The following is a 19,951-nucleotide window of genomic DNA, read 5'->3' as shown; positions in this document are numbered from 1 at the left end:
CTAGACGTTCATCCACCGGGGTGAATTATAGTATTCGGCAACGGAGTCTCTCTCTTCCACCATGAATCCCACATCGAATTTGCACTCCTTTATATGACCACTATAGTAAATGCCACAAAGGCCTACTACTCGCCTCAGTCCTTGTCCCGTCCATCGCATTTCTTGGACGGCGGTGATGTCAGCCTTCACTCTAACGAGGACATCAACCAGCTGTGCAGCGGTACCTTCTCAATTAAGGGGCCGGACTTTTCAAGTGCGTGCCCTTAAATCGTTATCCTTAGTGCTTTTGCCATGGTCGTCATCAAAAGGGGGATTTCTCTTCCAATGCTGTTTCTTACTTTTCATTGGTAGTGTTTTTTACGTGGCAGGTCCAAAACCCAGCGCACAATCCTGTGGAGGGGATGTTTCGCCTTCTCACTTTAGCTCGCCTTTAAACGGATGTTTTCTGGCTACCCAGAGGATATTTGGTCTGGGACCGGAAATCGCAAGCTGCTTGAGTCATATGTAAAAGAATGGTTTCTGGCCATTCCCAAGTAAATGACAAACAGAGAACATTCCTCACTTGCGTGACCTTCGACACATGACTTCATCCTCCAGTCCTTGAAGGGAAAAGGCTGTGTCGACTCGTCGCCTTGATTTATACCCTGCTGATCAACTGAAATATAAATCAATGACTATTTTAAGAATCTTATGATATAATAAAGGTCGATTTTTTACTAATTTTTTAACACTAAATCTGTTACAACTTCGGAAATAATTTAAATAATCGAACATATTCAGTGTCTGAGGGTTTGAATAATTTTGTTCCGACTAGGACCATATTTATTCATAAGGTGGAATACTCGATAGTGGAATACTGAAAGAATCAGATGGATTGTGTTTTATGGGAAGTAGGAGTGTTTTTTTTTTTGATTTGGTCCACGTGTAAGCGTAAACATGTCAATTCTACATTTCTTCTCGCAGTTCTGTTGCACTTCAAAATAGATTGCCTAAAAGTATGCTGTATCAAAACAGCTGAAGGTTAAGGCGTATAATTCTCAGAGGTCGTACGCATACAGCTACATACAAGTATAATGTGAGAACGGCATCAATAAATATCATATAAAGACAACATCAGAGAATCTGCAAATTCTTTTATACCCTACACAGGGCATATTAAGTTTGCCACGAAACTTTTAATACCCAGAAGCAAGCATACTAGGAATCGAATAGAAAACTTGTACAGCATGATGCTATGTCTTTGAAGTGACATTTCTCTTAAATCTTTTCAACTTTTAGCTAGAAACCAAGAGTAACAATATGTAAGGCTTATCTATTTTTCGTTTTTTCACAAAAGTTTTCAATCTAAATCAATTTTGAAGTTAATCATAGAAAAAATCTAAATGTCTCATCTCAGAGTAAAGTTGTTCGGACTCACAAGGAATACCCCAAAATATCCGCTGTCGCTAATGCCAAGGAAGGAGAAAGTTGGTATTGCAAAAGTTCACCCTCAAATTTTTAAGAACTTAATGGTTTTACCTAATTTGAAAGCGTAAACCCCACTAAACAAGCTACACTTATCGAAGAGAAATTTTTCGAAATGTTATCCAAAGAGTATAGTATATCCTCAGTGATAACGAATTTTGATATTCCTTTTACAAATGAGTCCAAATTTATGTTTTTGGATTGATGGTTATCAATTTGTATGGAAGTCTAAGGATGGAGCCACGTGTAGAAGTCCTCGGTTCATTTGGGAGTGGCCAGAAACGATTTTTTAACATATGGGCCAAGCGGGTAACCAGTTCCAGTCTTAGACCAAGGATCTTCTGGGTAGCCAGAAAACATCCATTTAATGGCGAGAAGGTGCATCATTCCTCTCTAGGGTTGAGCGCTGGGTTTCGGATCCGCCACGTAAAAAACAACCCCCCTGAAAAGGCGAAAACAACCTAGGATGAGAGACCCCTTTTTAAATGACGAACTCTATAAAGACTAACGTCACCGACGTTCAAGGAGTGTGATGGAAAGGACAAGGACTGAAGCGTGTAGGTCCTTGTGGCATTTACTACATTGGCTATGTACAAGAACACAAATTCAGTGTGAGACTTATGGTGGAAGATGGGCGAGTCCTGGCATTCTCTCCGGTGGATGAATGTCTAGCCAGAATCCATATTATAGCGAAGTTCTTCAACATATCGCTGATTTGTGCCAATGCCGCGACAAAAGAGAAGGATGATGTGACCGTTTGTTTTGCTTTCTCCAGCTTGGACAAAGAAGCGAACCAAATGGGTCTGGTAGTGAAATACTAAATATATCCTGTCATCAAACAAACAGTCGTCGCATTCACAACTTGGCTCCCACGTCACTACTGACATAACTTCGAAGTCGTAGATAATTTCGTCTATCTTGGAATCTTCATTAGCACCAACAACAACAAAAGCATCGAAATCCAATACAGAATAAAGAGTGCTATTTTGGACTGAGTAGGCAATTGAGAAGTTAAGCCTTCTCTCAATAAACAAAGACCAAATTCTACAAGTCACTCATCGTCTCCGTCCAGCTGATGCAGAAGCATGGCCAATGACAACATCTGATGAATTGACGTTACAAATTTTCGAGAGAAAGGTTCTGCGGAAGATTTATGGTGCTTTGCGTATTAGCAACGGCGAATACCGCAGTCCATGCAACGATGATCTGTAGGAGTTATACGACGACATTGACATAGTTCAACGAATTAACCGCCGGTCGAAGCAGAGGAAAAGAAAGACCCCTACTTCGACTGAGTAGGAATGCAAGAAATCTTCAATTGGGACCAAACAACGAAAAGAAAGAAAAACTGGAGCGCTGTTGTAACGTCGGGTGTAACCGCTTAAGGTGTCTACGCCAATAAAGAAGAATATGAAGAAGAAAAAGAAGGAAGTCTAAGCGCTGAAGGATAAAAATGCTTTTATTTTCATCAAAGGAATTATGAAAAGAGTTAACTACTTGACAATATTAAAAAATATTTACGTCTCCGTCAGCAGCTAAACTCAAATTCAATCTTGGTTACCACTTTGTTCTGGATAACGACTAGAAACATTATATTTTAGGGGCTAAGGAATGGTTGTTGTATACCGTCGAAAAAATCCTTCGTTCAAGTCTTTAGTTTTGAGAAAAACGCGTTTAATGATTCAAATGACACGAGTTCTCAAGGCTTTATCTCCGAAACTATTAGTCGGATCAACTTGAAAATTTAGGACAATATTGCAGAGGTGTTTAGATATTTAATAAGGCAATAAAAAGGTCGGTTTTTTGAAACCCGTTTACCCATGTAACCCCTTAATAGTTTAGGAGAAAAGTCACGTCGACGTCAAAACAACTCCATGTACAAGTTTTATTATTGGCTCACTGTATTTACATATGTATGTATGTACTCGTACATATGCATATTCTCGATCAAAGCTGATCGCAGCCATGTCAAATATGATAGGTCTATTTGATTAAGCGATTTTTATAAATATTGACATTTTTTTGAAGAAAACACTTTTTAAACAGCTGCAGTCATTTCAAATATTGATCCATTTATTTACGACATTGCCTCTATCGGAGCGAAACACGTGCCAAAAATTCAGGAGAAAATATTTTTTTAATAAAAAGTTACATTATGACAACTTGCTCGTCAAAAGAAGAGCATGTGCTCATATGCTTCCTCAGCCCAGATCGCTTGGCAGCGAACTCCTTTCTCTTTAACCTCAATTGGTATGCAGGGCCGTCTTAAACCAAGCTGCGGCCCTTGGCCACACAAGAATTTGGGACCCTTTTTGAAAGTAAAAAAAGCGTCTTATCCTAAATTTTTTGTTTAACTTTATTAATGTAATCAAATACAGTATGATATAATTGTCATTAATGATGATGTGTGTAGGTGTGTTTGTGTATGTGGGTGTCTGTGAGGGTGTGTGTGATTACGATATTGAGATATCGATTTCTTTCGGGATTTCTGTTGAGCAAAATCTTCTATTATATCTTTAAAGTCAATTTTTTGATAGATATCTTTTTTCTATGCACATAATTGACAAACTACTCAGTCGTTCTTGTAACATTGTTGTTCGCAATACATTTTTTATTCTCTTAAGCTGCGAAAATGACCGCTCTCCACTACGATTGGTAACTATTAGACAAAGGAATATTCTGGTGGCAATTTCTATGTTTGGAAAAGTTTCTTCCAATTTATCTGATTTTATTAGGTTTGAGATATTTAAATCCGCTGATTGCTTTGTTGTGTTTATCAAATATTGGCTTAAATGAAAACATTCTGTTTTGAGCTCATCTGCATTAATGTCATCATGATAAAATTCTGAAAATTCTTTGCATTTTTTGATCAACTCGCCAGATTCATTTGTTGTTAACCGACAAAGAAAACTAAATCGACTATAAATTTCTTGGTATGCTGCCGAACGTTTCCTTAATTGTCAATTATGGGAATGAAAATATCTACATGAAACTTATCCTTGCCTCTCAAAGTGATGCTTGTGCTGCGATTTTTTTTCTTTCAAATGTATCTTTGTAGTCAGCAAATGGATTTTTTTCTTTAGTAGCCGCTTCGTACTGATCAAAATTATTGCGTGCGGTATTGACATAACTGATCACAGATTCGTAGAGTTTCGTTACAACGTCCATGGTCAGAGTGCTATTCTGTAAACTTAGACTTGTTTTATTTATAATTCCCAAAAGATCATTCCATATTTCCGTTAGAAGAGCTGTTTCAAATTTGACCATTTTTTTCTAGGCTTTGGGCTTCCTTTCTAGTGTTGATTGGTGTAACTTGCGATTGAAGACAATGCTTCAGAAATATTGAAATAACCATTTTGCAAAGCATTAAAAGCATTGGCACGTGCAGACCATCTAGTTTCCGAAAGAGACTTTAGGACTCTATTTGCTCCTAGATGCTCTGTCAAAATTTTCAAATTTTCCATCGTTTTGTCGAAGCCGAGAAAAAATTGAACAATTTTTGTACAAATTGAAAGAATGATACCGCTTTAGTAACACACTCAACAGCTCGAATACCCACTAAATTTAGCGAATGTGCCGCACATGGAACGTAAATCGCAAATTCGCAAATTTCTTTTATTCTTGACTGAACACCAGAGTACTTTCCAGACATGTTTGATGCATTGTCATAGCTCTGCCCGCGACAATCTTTTACAGGAATATCAAGGCTTACGCTAATAGAATAGTACTTTGTCGATTTAAGTTCTTTGAGGATGCTTTTTGAAACTTGCTGTCCCATTAAATTAATAAATGCATTACAAATATTTGTCGACTAGCTTTTTACCCGCGGCTTCGCCCGCAGTAGAGCCATTAAATAAGTATGAGGGATAAAGGGTAAGGGTATAATAATAGAAATGACTCAAAGTGATAACTAAATTTTATTGCTTGGCTGAGATCAACAATTTTTAAAAATTCCTACAGACAATGAAGATTCAACACCTTAAAATATGCGTATTGAAATGCAACAACTAATCTTAAAATATATTTCACCGTAACAAAAATAAATAATTCTGAATTCTAACAATTTAAAAAAATAAAATACAAAGTATTATTCTAGGATATTTTTGTAGACCATGTTATAAGTTTTCCCGTCGGGTGCAAATATGTGTGAATTCTGGGCATTAGATACACGTGAACAGGCTACATAAAGTTGACCATGAGAGAAGCATGGGTTTTCTAAATGCACTCCTGCTAGCAGTAATGTTTGTCCTTGTGCCTTGTTTATAGTAACAGCAAAGCTTAGCTTGACGGGAAACTGAACTCTTTTAAATTTGAATGGAAAGTCAGTGGGAATAATTGGCATCCAAAGTATTATAACAATATTTTCCTTACCGACACCTGTTAAAATAGTAGCACCAAGTATGTTCTGTCCCAATTTTGTTATCCGAAGCTTTGTTCCATTACATAGCAGAGGAGCATCTAGATTTCGCATAAGCATTACTGGTATATTTAGTTTCAATTGAAGTTTATGTGACGGTACTCCCTATTGTTCAAGTGAATTTAAAAACTCCACAGGATATAAAGTACTTAGTTCCGTATCTATAATTGTATTCATTGACAAATATTCTTTCATTTTTCCTTGAACCTCGCTTAAAATATCAGTGTTGATCCTATTAGCAATTTCATTTCTTGGTGCTAATATTGCTCTTGCACACAACCACTGATCACTACACAAATTTTGTTGCAATTCCGGAAAAACATTAGCAATGAAATCCACATCACTTTCTACTAAATTACAAAATTCTCTTGACAGTAATATATAGCCTTCAACGTCAACAGCTAAACAACCATCACCAATTTTCAACAACATTTCTGCGTAAAGTCCTGAATCCACGTCATTTTGAAGATGCACTCTCATATTAGTTTTCAGGCTGAGTTTTTCAACTGTTGACCATAAGCGTGGTGATTTAATGCACGCTTGAATTTCATCTGCTGGCGTCCCCCTCTCAATCACTGGGAGGGCTTGACGGAAATCACCAGTCAATAAAACTACCATGCCATTTTGGATATACCAGATTTTCGCTTCCGAGGCATTTTCTAAGAAAAGCAGAGTAAGAATTAACATCAGCGAGTAAGATCTAAAATAATAAAATGACTGCTAAGCACAAAAATTACGGATTACCTTGTTTTATACTGCATGTAACGACAGAAGAAAATAACAATAAATATAGAAAAATTAATATTATTATGTTAATACAAATAATTTCGACACAGTTATCACAAAAACGGTACTCACAGACTTTTTTTAGATCATTAAAAGAGAAATAATTCTTTCATACATAACTTTTGTGTATCTTGAACCGCTTTCGCAGCGCAAGGAACGGAAGCCCTCAAAGATAAATAATTTCCCTCGTTTTTTACACATTTACCACTGTTTCTTCGCTCCTATTGTTCGCAGCGTGATGCTATATAGCCTATAGCCTTCCTCGATAAATGGACTATCCAACACAAAAAGAATTATTCAATTCGAACTAGTAGTTTCAGAGATTAGTGCGTTCAAACAAACAAACTCTTCAGCTTTATAAAATTAGTATAGATTATAATATTAGTATAGATAAATATGATGCACTTCCTTTTCCACGATTTCGGCAGTTTTGTATGTGATCAGCAAAAAGGATCAAATTCACTAATCAGTTCTAAGCATCCCAAATATTGGGTTGTCTTGCGGTATTTTCGCTAGTTGGCGCTGAAAGCGCGTAGTTCTAGTTTTATTCGTCGCATCGGGTCATGCTATACCTTTTTGGAAAGCTCATTTCACGCGCTAACACGCGTTTGATTGATTGTCGTTTCTTTTAAGTCGTTCGTGAGTTATAGCGTCGCAAACATGGAGCAAAATAAAGAGAAAATACGGCATATTTTACAGTACTACTACGATAAAGGCAAAAATGCATCTCAAGCCGCCAATAAAATTTGTGCAGTTTATGGACCCGATACAGTTTCCATTTCCACCGCACAACGATGGTTTCAACGTTTTCGTTCTGGTGTAGAGGTGGTCGAAAATGCGCCACGCTCCGGAAGGCCTGTCGTCGAAAATTGCGATAAAATCGCTGAATTGGTCGAAAGAGACCGGCATAGTAGTCATCAAACCGTTATAAACCATTTGAAGAAGCTTGGAGTCACTAAGAAGTTCGATGTATGGGTGCCACACGAATTGATTCAATAAAAATACCGCAAGACTTTTTTGACAACCCAATAATTGTACTTAGTAAATTAGGTAGGATGCGTTCGGAAATATACCTGATAAGATTACTGATTTGTGAAAAAGTGTAATATGCCCGACAAAAATGCAAATGAAATGCAGGTCCAGCTTTCAAAGATTTTTTAATACATATCTTAATATATAAAAATCACGTGTCACATTGTTTGTTTGCGATGGACTCTTAAACTACTGAACCGATTTTAATGAAATTTTTAACACTGTGTGCAGTTTGGTCCAACTTGAAAGATAGGATAGTTTATAACTCTCCTTATAGTCGCATTATTTATTTATTGCAAATTATTTGTTTATTATTAGCAAAGAGCTATCCACCAGTTGGTGGCGCTAAGAGCGGTATTGAGTGCGGTATGTTACAGTAGATGGCGCTACAAACATTAAAAACATTAAATGAAAATGCGTTGTTTGAAGTTTATATTATTTGAGGTAAAGTTATACGAGTCTATGACTTCCAAAAAAAAATAAAAATTGGGCGGGGCGAAGTTCGCCGGGTCAGCTACTTAGTCATCTTTAAAAATTCTATAAAGCCTTATTAAAAAAGCCGATTATTTCGAGAAGTATTAATGACACCGATTTTGACCTTGGATCTTTTTTATAGCAAATAAAATTTCCTTCCGGTGTGAGTTACGACTTTGTTGCACTGGGCACTTTTGTAGACTGAACTGTTCTGAGACATATGCGTCTAAAGTCAAAGCGACACCATAAAGTACCTCTTATCTGTAAGAATTTAAAGATAAAAACTCACGATTGTAGTGTATTTTCTATGGAAAATTTTTACAGGGCTTGGTGCAGTTCTTAATGTTAATATTAAGGGCTAAAATTTTCAGGGAATTTTTTTAGAGTATTTCAAAGGAAATTTCGTGACGGGACTGAAAAAAAATTAATAGTTAAAAAAAAAACAAAAACACCCTAATGTATTATACTATATATTTGGTGCATGAGGTTTGATTCAACCTCAAAAGATTTTAGTACTTAAACCAACGCTTCCTACCGCGCATTGTTAAGAGTCCTCTCGATATCGAGAAGGATCCCTAAAATTACTTATGCATAAGGGCTCTCGCCATTCATGCTACTACAGCCTGCAGAGCAGGTTCGACAGACCCGCTATTGCTGTAGGGTTGTACTTATTTGTAACGAACTCAAAAATTTATTGAAAACTTGAAAAGATTCCTTTTGCCTTGGCTATGAGAACTATCAAAAATGACTGTGAATTTAGTAAAGCTTGTGAAAATTGTCTCAATAATGGCCTTACCTTACGTGCGTGAAAGCATCATAGTTGTGAATATCTCTTTCATAGCGCCTTGTAGACCCCCCTTTTCTACGCCTAGGAGAGCTTTCTATGTGTACAACAGTTTAGCTCTAATTATTCACTTAGTGAGTATAAATACTATATATGTGTACGTATGTAGAGAACGGCGAAAACCTCGTAGCGATATCTTCCAGTAAAGAAGAAGAAGATGTAGAGATCCATAATATTCGACATGTGTATGATATTTGCGAAATTTTTGCACAGATGTTTTCTTTTCCAAATATTTGAAGACATCTGTCAACAAAATCAGCATTTGAGCCAAAAAGTGCAAATATTAACATTGCAAAATGTTCACATAGACGGCACAAGATTTTGTATATAAACCTCGGTAATTTTGATAATCTTCATCAAATTTACAACGACAGCATTTTGGAGTTATAGCAATTCAAAACAGAAATGGAGAAATCATTATCTTTCTTTTACATTTTACTTTTAGCCTCAGGTTTATTCACCATGGCAGTAACTGATTCTTCAGGAACCAGTGCTAATAGTACAGCTGCTGCTGAACCAGCAATAACTTCTGCTCCAGGAACAGCTTCTGATCCAACAACAACAACAACAACAACTGCTGCTCCAGGAACAGCTTCTGATCCAACAACAACAACAACTACTGCTGCTCCAGGAACAGCTTCTGATCCAACAACAACAACAACTACTGCTGCTCCAGGAACAGCTTCTGATCCAACAACAACAACAACTACTGCTGCTCCAGGAATAGCTTCTGATCCAACAACAACAACAACTACTGCTGCTCCAGGAACAGCTTCTGATCCAACAACAACAACAACTACTGCTGCTCCAGGAACAGCTTCTGATCCAACAACAACAACAACTACTGCTGCTCCAGGAACAGCTTCTGATCCAACAACAACAACAACTACTGCTGCTCCAGGAATAGTTGCTGATCCAACAACAACATCAACTGCTGCTCCAGGAACAGCCTCTGATCCAACAACAACAACAACTACTGCTGCTCCAGGAACAGCTTCTGATCCAACAACAACAACAACTACTGCTGCTCCAGGAACAGCTTCTGATCCAACAACAACAACTGCTGCTCCAGGAACAGCTTCTGATCCAACAACAACAACTACTTCTGCTCCAGGAATAGCTTCTGATCCAACAACAACAACTGCTGCTCCAGGAACAGCTTCTGATCCAACAACAACTGCTGTTCCAGGAACAGCTTCTGATCCAACAACAACAACTGCTGCTCCAGAAATAGCTTCTGATCCAACAACAACAACTACTACTGCTGCTCCAGGAACAGCTTCTGATCCAACAACTACTGCTGCTCCAGGAACAGCTTCTGATCCAACAACAACAACAACAACTGCTGCTCCAGGAACAGCTTCTGATCCAACAACAACAACTGCTGCTCCAGGAATAGCTGCTGATCCAACAACAACAACAACTGCTGCTCCAGGAATAGCTGCTGATCCAACAACAACAACAACTGCTGCTCCAGGAACAGCTTCTGATCCAACAACAACAACAACAACTGCTGCTCCAGGAACAGCTTCTGATCCAACAACAACAACTGCTGCTCCAGGAACAGCTTCTGATCCAACAACAACAACTGCTGCTCCAGGAATAGCTGCTGATCCAACAACAACAACAACTGCTGCTCCAGGAACAGCTTCTGATCCAACAACAACAACAACTACTGCTGTTCCAGGAACAGCTTCTGATCCAACAACAACAACTGCAGCTCCAGGAATAGCTTCTGATCCAACAACAACAACAACTACTGCTGCTCCAGGAATAGCTTCTGATCCAACAACAACAACTGCTGCTCCAGGAACAGCTTCTGATCCAACAACAACAACAACTACTGCTGCTCCAGGAACAGCTTCTGATCCAACAACAACAACAACAACTGCTGCTCCAGGAATAGCTTCTGATCCAACAACAACAACAACTACTGCTGCTCCAGGAACAGCTTCTGATCCAACAACAACAACTGCTGCTCCAGGAATAGCTGCTGATCCAACAACAACAACAACAACTGCTGCTCCAGGAACAGCTTCTGATCCAACAACAACAACTGCTGCTCCAGGAATAGCTTCTGATCCAACAACAACAAGTGCTGCTCCAGGAATAGCTGCCGATCCAACAACAACAACAACAACAACTGCTGCTCCAGGAACAGCTGCTGATCCAACAACAACAACAACTGCTGCTCCAGGAACAGCTTCTGATCCAACAACAACTACAACAACTGCTGCTCCAGGAACAGCTTCTGATCCAACAACAACTACAACAACTGCTGCCCCAGCAAAAACGCCAACTATTCCATCAAACACAACTGCTGCCCCAGCAAAAACTCCAACTATTCCATCAACAACAACTGCGGCAACAACAACAACGAAAAAAACAACTGCGGCTCCAGCAAAGACTGCTGCTATTCTATCAACAACAACTGCTGCTCCAACAAAGAAACCACCTACTCCATCAACAACAACTACGACAACAACAACGAAAAAAACAACTGCTGCTCCAGCAAAGAAACCACCTACTCCATCAACAACAACTACGACAACAACAACAACAACGAAAAAACCTGTTGCTCCACAAGTAGTGCAAGGGACAAATCCAGCACAAAGACCACCGGTTAATCAAGGACCACATGGACCACATGGCTGGCCATTCGAGTATCTAGTTCCATATTTTAATGGGAAAGGAGGCCGCGGGTTACCTCATCATAACAGAGGATAAGATCAGATAAATTTGTTGTTGATTGGAGTGGAATCTTAGTAAAAAGGTTAACAACTACAATAAGCTATAGAAAACCACAACGATTACATTTTAATTTGCTACCAACAATGTTTTAAATAATGAATTTATTTATCAAGAATTTTGCGAAGTCCAGGTGAGACGATAACGGATACGAAATGTCAATTTTAGTTTTAAGCATTCAAGTTGTAAAGTCAAATATGTTTTTGCGAAATAAATACTTCATATTCTCTTTTTTTGGAAAATGTACTAAAGTGTCTTTCACATAATAATTAAGAATTTTTTAAAGAAACACTAAATTACTCTATTATAGAAACAGCTAATAGTTGTGAGGGAACCTCCGAAATTGAAATTGCAAATGTGTGAAATCAATTCGCGAATCTTTCGTCCACATAGTTATTTTCGCTATTCCAGCAGATTTTATACCGTATATGTTCTTATGTTTGGACTCAGCATGATAGGCAGGGGGTCGGTGAGAGGGAAGATATCAAGTCAGGCGACCACTCAAGCTCCCAGAGTACCGCAGTATCTTCCAGACAGAAGTCTTTGCGGTCAGGAAATCTGATAAGATACCTAATAAGGCAGGAAACGAAAAAAGTAGCAAAATATATACATGTCGATAACCCAGCGGCAGAAATTTTCCTTAAAATCAGTTAGACAGTATATATGTATAGTGACTGCCCGAAAACGGCTACACATATACTGGGCTCCAGGTTACAAGGACGATCCAGGCAACGAAATAGTTGATGAGACTGCGAAAAGTGACATCCGCCGGGCTACCAAACCACTTCAGGAAATATGCAAGTCACTAAAAACAATACACAATGAAATTTCCGAAAGTGCTGGCAGACGGATCCGGATGGTATTCCATCTCCTTAAAGGCATGCACGATCACCAAGATCATGTGGAAGGAACAAAAGACTGAACTAAAAGGCTGCAAGTTGGCCAAGTCACACATCACAATTTGCTGGCATCATGTGCCAGCCGTATGGGTATTATTAATGATGACACATATAGAAATTGCATGTCAGCAGAAATGCGGAGACACTGGAACGACTCCTCCTTATGTCCGGTTATATATTGAACTCGACTGCCAATATGTATATAACGGTATTCCCTATATTCTTCTAAACTTGCGGAACGGCTTTCGGGAAACTACCAACCTCAACCGGTGATTTATATGTGACGTAGGCCTCGACAGTTTCTTTCAAAATATATTGTGATTGTATCCGACACTACCATAACAAGACTACGGTTTGAGTTTACGAACGAGTGAGTCAAGTTTGGAAGTAATTAGGAATATAATATATGTATCTGTGGGAGTATTTTGTGGAGTATATATTGAATTATTGTAATTGATGGATTATTCCAAACCTTCGAAGACTTTTTTTATAACAGACAACCAAGTCGTCAAAGTCTTCTGATGATGATTGCTAGCTCTTTCACAATATTTGCTTTAATAGTATCAGGATTTTTTGTTGGCAACGGTCATAAATATTACCAAAACTCTTTATACCAACAAACTGAACATTTTTATGTATAATGTAGGTCTAAATAAAGCTCGATAAGTTGTTGCTTTTAATGCTGAAATTTTCACTTTTCTCTAAATTACCCAAACCAAAAACAGAATGGTACAACCAAACTATTAGAAACTAAGTGGACTAAGCTTACCAATTATCACTTTAAAGATTATATTTATCGACAACGAAAGAATGAACTTTACCGAATATTCAACAATCATTACAATATGAAAAATTAGCGAAAAGAATGGATCGAACCACATCAACTACAAGGTGTGTTCCAAAGTAAACAGGACTTTTTGAATCTAGCGCCCCCTGGTGGCGCCATCTATATGTCGACTGGTGAATCTGCTATCTTTATCGATTGTCCAGTGAGAATTTCATGACATTTCATTGATTGAAAGTGAAGTTATTGCGTTTTAAGTGTCAGTATGTTTGTGTTATCGGTGCGAAAATGAGCTTCGAACAAAGAGCCAACATAAAATTTTGTTTTAAAATTGGTAAAACTTTTACCGAAACGTTTCAATTGATGAAACAAGTTTATGACGATAATTGCCTAGTAGAGTGCACGAATGGTTTCAACGTTTCAAAGTGGTCGTGAGGACCTAAATGACGATCAACATGTGGGCTAATCAAAATCCGTGATCACCGGAAATTCTATCGAAACTGTGCGTGAATTCATCAAAAAATCTTGATTTAAATTCAAGGAAATGGAATTGAACATCTCCAAAACATCAATTTATCGCATTTTGACCGAACATTTGGGCTTACGAAAGGGGTGTGCACGGTTTGTTCCACACAAATTTACTGACAACCAAAAATTGCTCAAAATCCAACATTCGAAGGACATCATTGTGACCGATTATTTGATCAAAAATAATATTTTAAACATTAACCACTCCCCGTATTCACCTGATATGGCACCGTGCGACTTCTTCCTTTCGGGAAAATTGTATTTGCCCATGAAAGAAAAGCGTTATGCAGACGTAGAGGCCATTCAAAAGGCTTGCACCGGCATACTGGCGGCCATACCGGCCAACGAGCTAAAACACTCGTTCGACATGCTTTCGGGCCGTGCAAAAAGCTGTTTTGAAGCAGAAGGAGACTATTTTGAATAAAATAAATTGATTTTGCCGAAAAAACTATTTTTTCTGTTTTTTTTTTTAAGTCCTGTTTACTTTGGAACATACCTTGTATTTGCTGATTTGAAAGCAAAGCTTTTGACAGCATAGAAAGGGGGCGTATCCGACCCATTAAGTCTGAATTTTGTAACTCTACAAACTATATTTTAAATAAAAAGTAGCAAAATTTCTAAGTCGGTTCATACCATTAGAGGAAAAAGAGAGAGGAGTTCCCTGTCAAACGATCTGAGCTGTGGAAGTATATGAGCCGATATTATTCTTTTGACGAAGAACGTTAGGGCTGTAGCTGAGTAGCCTCATGTAACTTTTTATAAAATGCTACTGTTTAAACAAAAATATTTTCTCCTGAATTTCTGACACGTGTTTCGCTCCGATAGACTTGAACTCGAAAATAATAAATCAATATTTGAAATAAATGCAGCTGTTTAAAAAGTGTTTTCTTCAAAAAATGTCAATATTTATAAGAAAGTCGTTTAGTCAAATATATGTACTTATATTTGACATGGTTGCGATCAGCTTTGATCAATAATATGCTTACATACATAAAAATATGTACTACTGTGCCCAAAAAATAAGGTGACATTGTATGTATTTATTTTGAAAATTCTTTATTTACTCTTCCAAATCAATTTAAGCTTCTTGAAGAGAAAATGACTTTTGAAGCATTCCATGAAAAAGTGGAACCCTGAACTGTTTTACAAATATGCATTTTTTATATAGATTGCTCGTACATAGTGAGATTATGTTCTCATTTAAAATAATTTACAAAAGTTGTAGTGAGTATGTCTCATTTTTTGTAAATACCGTTATTTATTGAGAGTAACAACAATTCGGATTTTTTCATTAGTCTTTACACAACTTTTTGCGAGGTCGCTGCCGCTATTGTTTATCAGATAGAAACTAGATTTATGTTCTTAGCTATAGTGTATGGTCCGCTGTATTTAACTGTATACAACTTTTTTTGCTTAAGTGTTTTATTGATACGAAATTAATCATAACGGAAAGGTAAGTTTCGATGTCCCATACGTGACGCTTAATTCCTTTTTCTATTAATAATTGTAAAACAAGTCGACTATACAAATTGAATTTTTCTGTTAACAGCTAACTTTTAGCGGTCTAAAAACTGGTGAAACAATTTTGTTTGAAATCGCTTTGCTTACAATATATTCTTGGTGATAATAAAGTGTCTGTACGTGACGCCAAAGAATAAGTTATCTGACATCTTCAACTTTTACTGGCGTTTGTAATAAACAAAGCCCTTTTTTGTACTGCAAATCTCAATAACGCAAAAAATGAGCGACCAGCAACCATCAACCAGTGCTAGCCGCATGCGAAAATTTCGAGAAAAAAGAGAAAGATCCAAACTTTACCGCTAATGAGACTAAAAGATTGCGTGAGCAGAAAATCTTTCTCAAGGTGAGTTAAAAGCAATTTTACTTAAGGAAAGGGATAAGAAGAGATTGCAAAGGGCAAAAAAGCGGGTTGAACTTAAAAATCCTACTGATTCTCCTGTAAGTACTGAATCTCCGTACAAGTCGAAACAGACTTTATCTAAAGCTGTTCAAAAGGTTCTAAAAGCACTGCCTCAATCACCAAGAAAGAAAAAAGTGGTTTTTACAGAACTAGAGCGTAAAATGGACATTCCTCTAGCAGAAAGCCCAAACATTAGCACATCAGGTGACGATACACTTTATGACGATGTGTATACCTGCCCAGGCGCAAATGATTCCATCGTTGTTTGGGAAAACGGCATTAAGAAGAAGTGTCAAAAGCATTATTTGACTTTGTACCTACGAGATGCCTTTTGCGTTTTTAAAGAATTTTTTCCTAATGTCGAAATTGGATTTTCAAAATTTTGTAGTCTAAGACCGAAAAACGCTTTGCTAATGAAAGACACACCTTCAGACCAGTGCAAATGTTAACTCATGAAAAATTTATGTTCAAATTGAAAGGTTTGAAACAAAATTATTGTAACGACTGGTGGACTATGATTTTATGTGCTCCCTCTTTGGATTCGAACTGCTGGAAAAATGAATGTGATACTTGTTCCGATGGCAAAAAAATATTAATTTTTATGGATTTAAGTACAATCTGTAAATGGAAAGAATGGGAGAAAAACTCAGAAAATAAACTACGTTTAGTAAACCACGAAACAAGTTCAGGTAAACTTAAAGAAAAATTGACTGATTCTATCCATATTATGATGAAGCATGTTAATTTAAAACGAGTTCAAGCCGGTGAATTTCAAAAAGACCAACGCAATGAAAATGTGCGAATCCTTCAAGTTGATTTTGCGATGTCTTTTGGCTGTGAATACCAGAATGAAGTTCAAAGCGCACTCTGCTCACGAACAAGTGTTCTTTTATTTACTGCCGCAAGTTTTTACAAAGGCAATTGCCAAACATATCTTATATGCTCAGATGCAAATTCGAAAGACAAGGATACAGTTTTTGTTTTCATCACTAAGTTGTTTGACTTGATGCATAAAGAAAATGAAGACTTACCTTCAGCGGAAATTATTTGGAGTGACGGCCCTTCATCGGAATTTAAGAACCGTTATATGGTTAAACTAACATCAATATTGAGCGAAAAGTACAAAAGGCCCTTTTATTGGAAATATTTTGCTATATCGCCTTTTCCATGTGATAGACGGAGTTGGCGGAAATATCAAAAGACTTGTAAGAGAGAAAATGATGAGCCAAAATGAACATGTTGTTGTCCAATCAGCCAAGGACTTTTCTGATTTAGCTTCTCAATTAGTCACAAAAACCCGTGTGATTTATGTGCCATCCTCTGAAATTTATGAAAGGATTAAAGGTGCATCGCCGTGGGACAATGCCAAAGCGATAACTGGAATTTCCAACTTCCATTTTATTAAAACTGTGGAGAAAGTTGTGGAGTGCAGAAAAAATTGCCTTTCCCAAGACAAAACTGTATTTACATATTGATGTTTACATATATTATAGATTTAAGTTGAACTATGTCCCGTACGTGACGCAACTTGTCTGTACGTGACAAATATAAAAAAATGTTTTTGAATTATAAATATGTGTTTTAATTAATATTTTTTTTTCGCTAGTAGCAAGCTTGATTCTTAGTTATAATTTCCTTTGAAGACACTTTTTGTGTGCCTGTAATATATTCGCTGAAATCTGAATAAAACTATAACGATTTCGAATGTTGGTTGACTTGATATGTCCCGTACGTGACATGGGTTGTTTACATTTTTCTTCAGTATTTCATAACTTATTTTAAATTTTTCTTCGCGCTATTAAAGACTAGTATATAATCTATTAAATTAGAGAAAAAATATATATATCTGATAAAAGAATTAAGTGCTATATGTAATATAAACCGTAAAATTAGTTGAACTTGTCTGTACGTAACAATAGAATGCACTTTTGCAAAATTTCAGAAAACTGAGGAACAGTTCGCATATATACAGACAGCTGCAATGATTTATATACGCATCTTTTGCAAAAAATTTAAAAAATGTCAAAGATTTTAAAATAATTTTACTTTTTTTACTAAGATAATAGTATATCTCATTCATTTTCAATGTGTTAAGGTACACATAAGGACTTAAAGATCGACTGAGCAAATTGCGCGTGCGATTACACATGAAATGAAATGAGATCTTAAGCAAAAATTAGTGCGTCATTCCGACGTATCGTTAACCTGCCAGGGTTAATGTCGTTATCATTTACCTATGTGTGCGTACGACCGCTGGGAATTATACGCGTTGACCGTCCGCACTGTCCATACAGCATACTTTTAGGCAAAATATTTCGTAGCGCGCTGGAATTGACAGAACTGCCAGCAGAGAATGTTGATTCGGAGAACATGACTAAATGCATAGGACAAAAAATGTGCGAGTTTTCATAGAATTTATAGAAAAAAGAATGTATAGAAAAATTTTGTGAGCTGTCGAAGACTTACCTTACAACTTTCGCATGAAAATTGAATTTGTTATATTTTTTGGGCTATTGATGGCTTATGCTACGAAATTACGCCTGTGAGAAGCTGTTGACCAATCTCATACCTCACTTACTCAAGCTTCACGTCGGGGCGAGTGCAATAAACAGACATACTATACTTACTATATTTCATTTAAAAACGATCTAGTTTCTAGTACAAAACTTATAGAACTAAACGCCTGGAATCATATTAAATATATCGAAAACGTGAACTAATTAAAAAAATTCAAAAAATTAGAAAACTGTTATTTAAATAAATCGGTTATCTTTTTTTGTACTATCTGTTTTTTTTTTTTGATAATTGAAATACAGCTTTCTCCCTTAGCCGTCTCAGTACATTCATATCGTTTTAATCGACGCCATCATGACTAGTCCACTGTAGAGATTTATTAAAATTTCAATTGCTTCATTTTGTTCGATTTTCTCCAGTGTCTCTAGGACGTAGTCTTCGTCTGATTAGTACGCTGTTTTCGTTCCATTCACGAATGGTTGGTAAAGTACATTCACTCTAAAGTTTTATTATTTTATTAAAAAACAAATTCACAATAACTTATATATCTTCCTAGTTTTATAGGCTTGTAGTCTATTTAATTTTATGTTCCATTTAATCTTTTGGTAGATTTGATACTTCTGGAGGTCTTTTTGAACTCGTTCTTCTGATAGTTTTAGTAATGTAGAGCTTTCATGTGATAGTTTTTGGCTTTGCAGACACAGCTAGGAGGCATTCTTTATGTAGTTTGGATACTTCTTGTGGTGGATTGTATTTTTGGTGTCGTCCTTGTAGTAGTTTTTGGCTTGCAAGCACAACTAGGGATGTTTTTTTGGAAGTTTGGATATTTTTTGTCGTGTAAAGTCTTTTTATAGGCCATTTTATTTTAGGAGCTGGTGTTCTATTGATAGTTTTCATACTTCTTGTGGTGTATATCCTTCTTGTAGGCCATTTTATTTTAGGAGCTGCCGTTCTCCTGGTTGTTTTCATACTTCTTATGATGTATGTCCTTCTTGTAGGCCATTTTATTTTAGGAGCTACCATTCTCCTGGTAGCTTTCATACTTCTTGTGGTGTATATCCTTCTTGTAGGCCATTTTATTTTAGGAGCTACCATTCTCCTGGTAGCTTTCATACTTTTTATGATGTATATCCTTCTGGTAGGCCATTTTATTTTAGGAGCTACCATTCTCCTGGTAGCTTTCATACTTCTTATGGTGTATATCCTTCTTGTAGGCCATTTTATTTTAGGAGCTACCATTCTCCTGGTAGCTTTCATACTTTTTATGGTGTATATCCTTCTTGTAGGCCATTTTATTTTAGGAGCTACCATTCTCCTGGTAGCTTTCATACTTCTTATGGTGTATATCCTTCTTGTAGGCCATTTTATTTTAGGAGCTACCATTCTCCTGGCAGCTTTCATACTTTTTATGATGTATATCCTTCTGGTAGGCCATTTTATTTTAGGAGCTTTCGTTCTTTTTGTAATTTTTATACTTTCTGTGGTGTATAGACCTTTTGGAATCGTTTTTGTAGTAGTGTTATTTTTAGCAGCTTTTGTT

General features: G+C 36.9%; 1 protein-coding gene across 1 annotated transcript; it reads left to right on the top strand.

Annotated features, from left to right (window-relative positions):
- The first annotated feature begins 9,479 nt into the window (after positions 1–9,479).
- On the top strand, positions 9,480–12,010 carry LOC125778515 (mucin-5AC-like). Its single transcript, XM_049456763.1, has 2 exons — positions 9,480–11,338; positions 11,411–12,010. The coding sequence occupies exons 1-2, from the start codon at positions 9,480–9,482 to the stop codon at positions 11,742–11,744; spliced, it is 2,193 nt and encodes a 730-aa protein (XP_049312720.1). The 3' UTR covers positions 11,745–12,010.
- Positions 12,011–19,951: the final 7,941 nt, after the last annotated feature.

This window comes from Bactrocera dorsalis, chromosome 4 (genome assembly GCF_023373825.1).
Source record: "Bactrocera dorsalis isolate Fly_Bdor chromosome 4, ASM2337382v1, whole genome shotgun sequence".
Lineage (NCBI taxonomy): Eukaryota > Metazoa > Arthropoda > Insecta > Diptera > Tephritidae > Bactrocera > Bactrocera dorsalis.
This window is presented reverse-complemented; position numbering and strand designations above follow the sequence as displayed.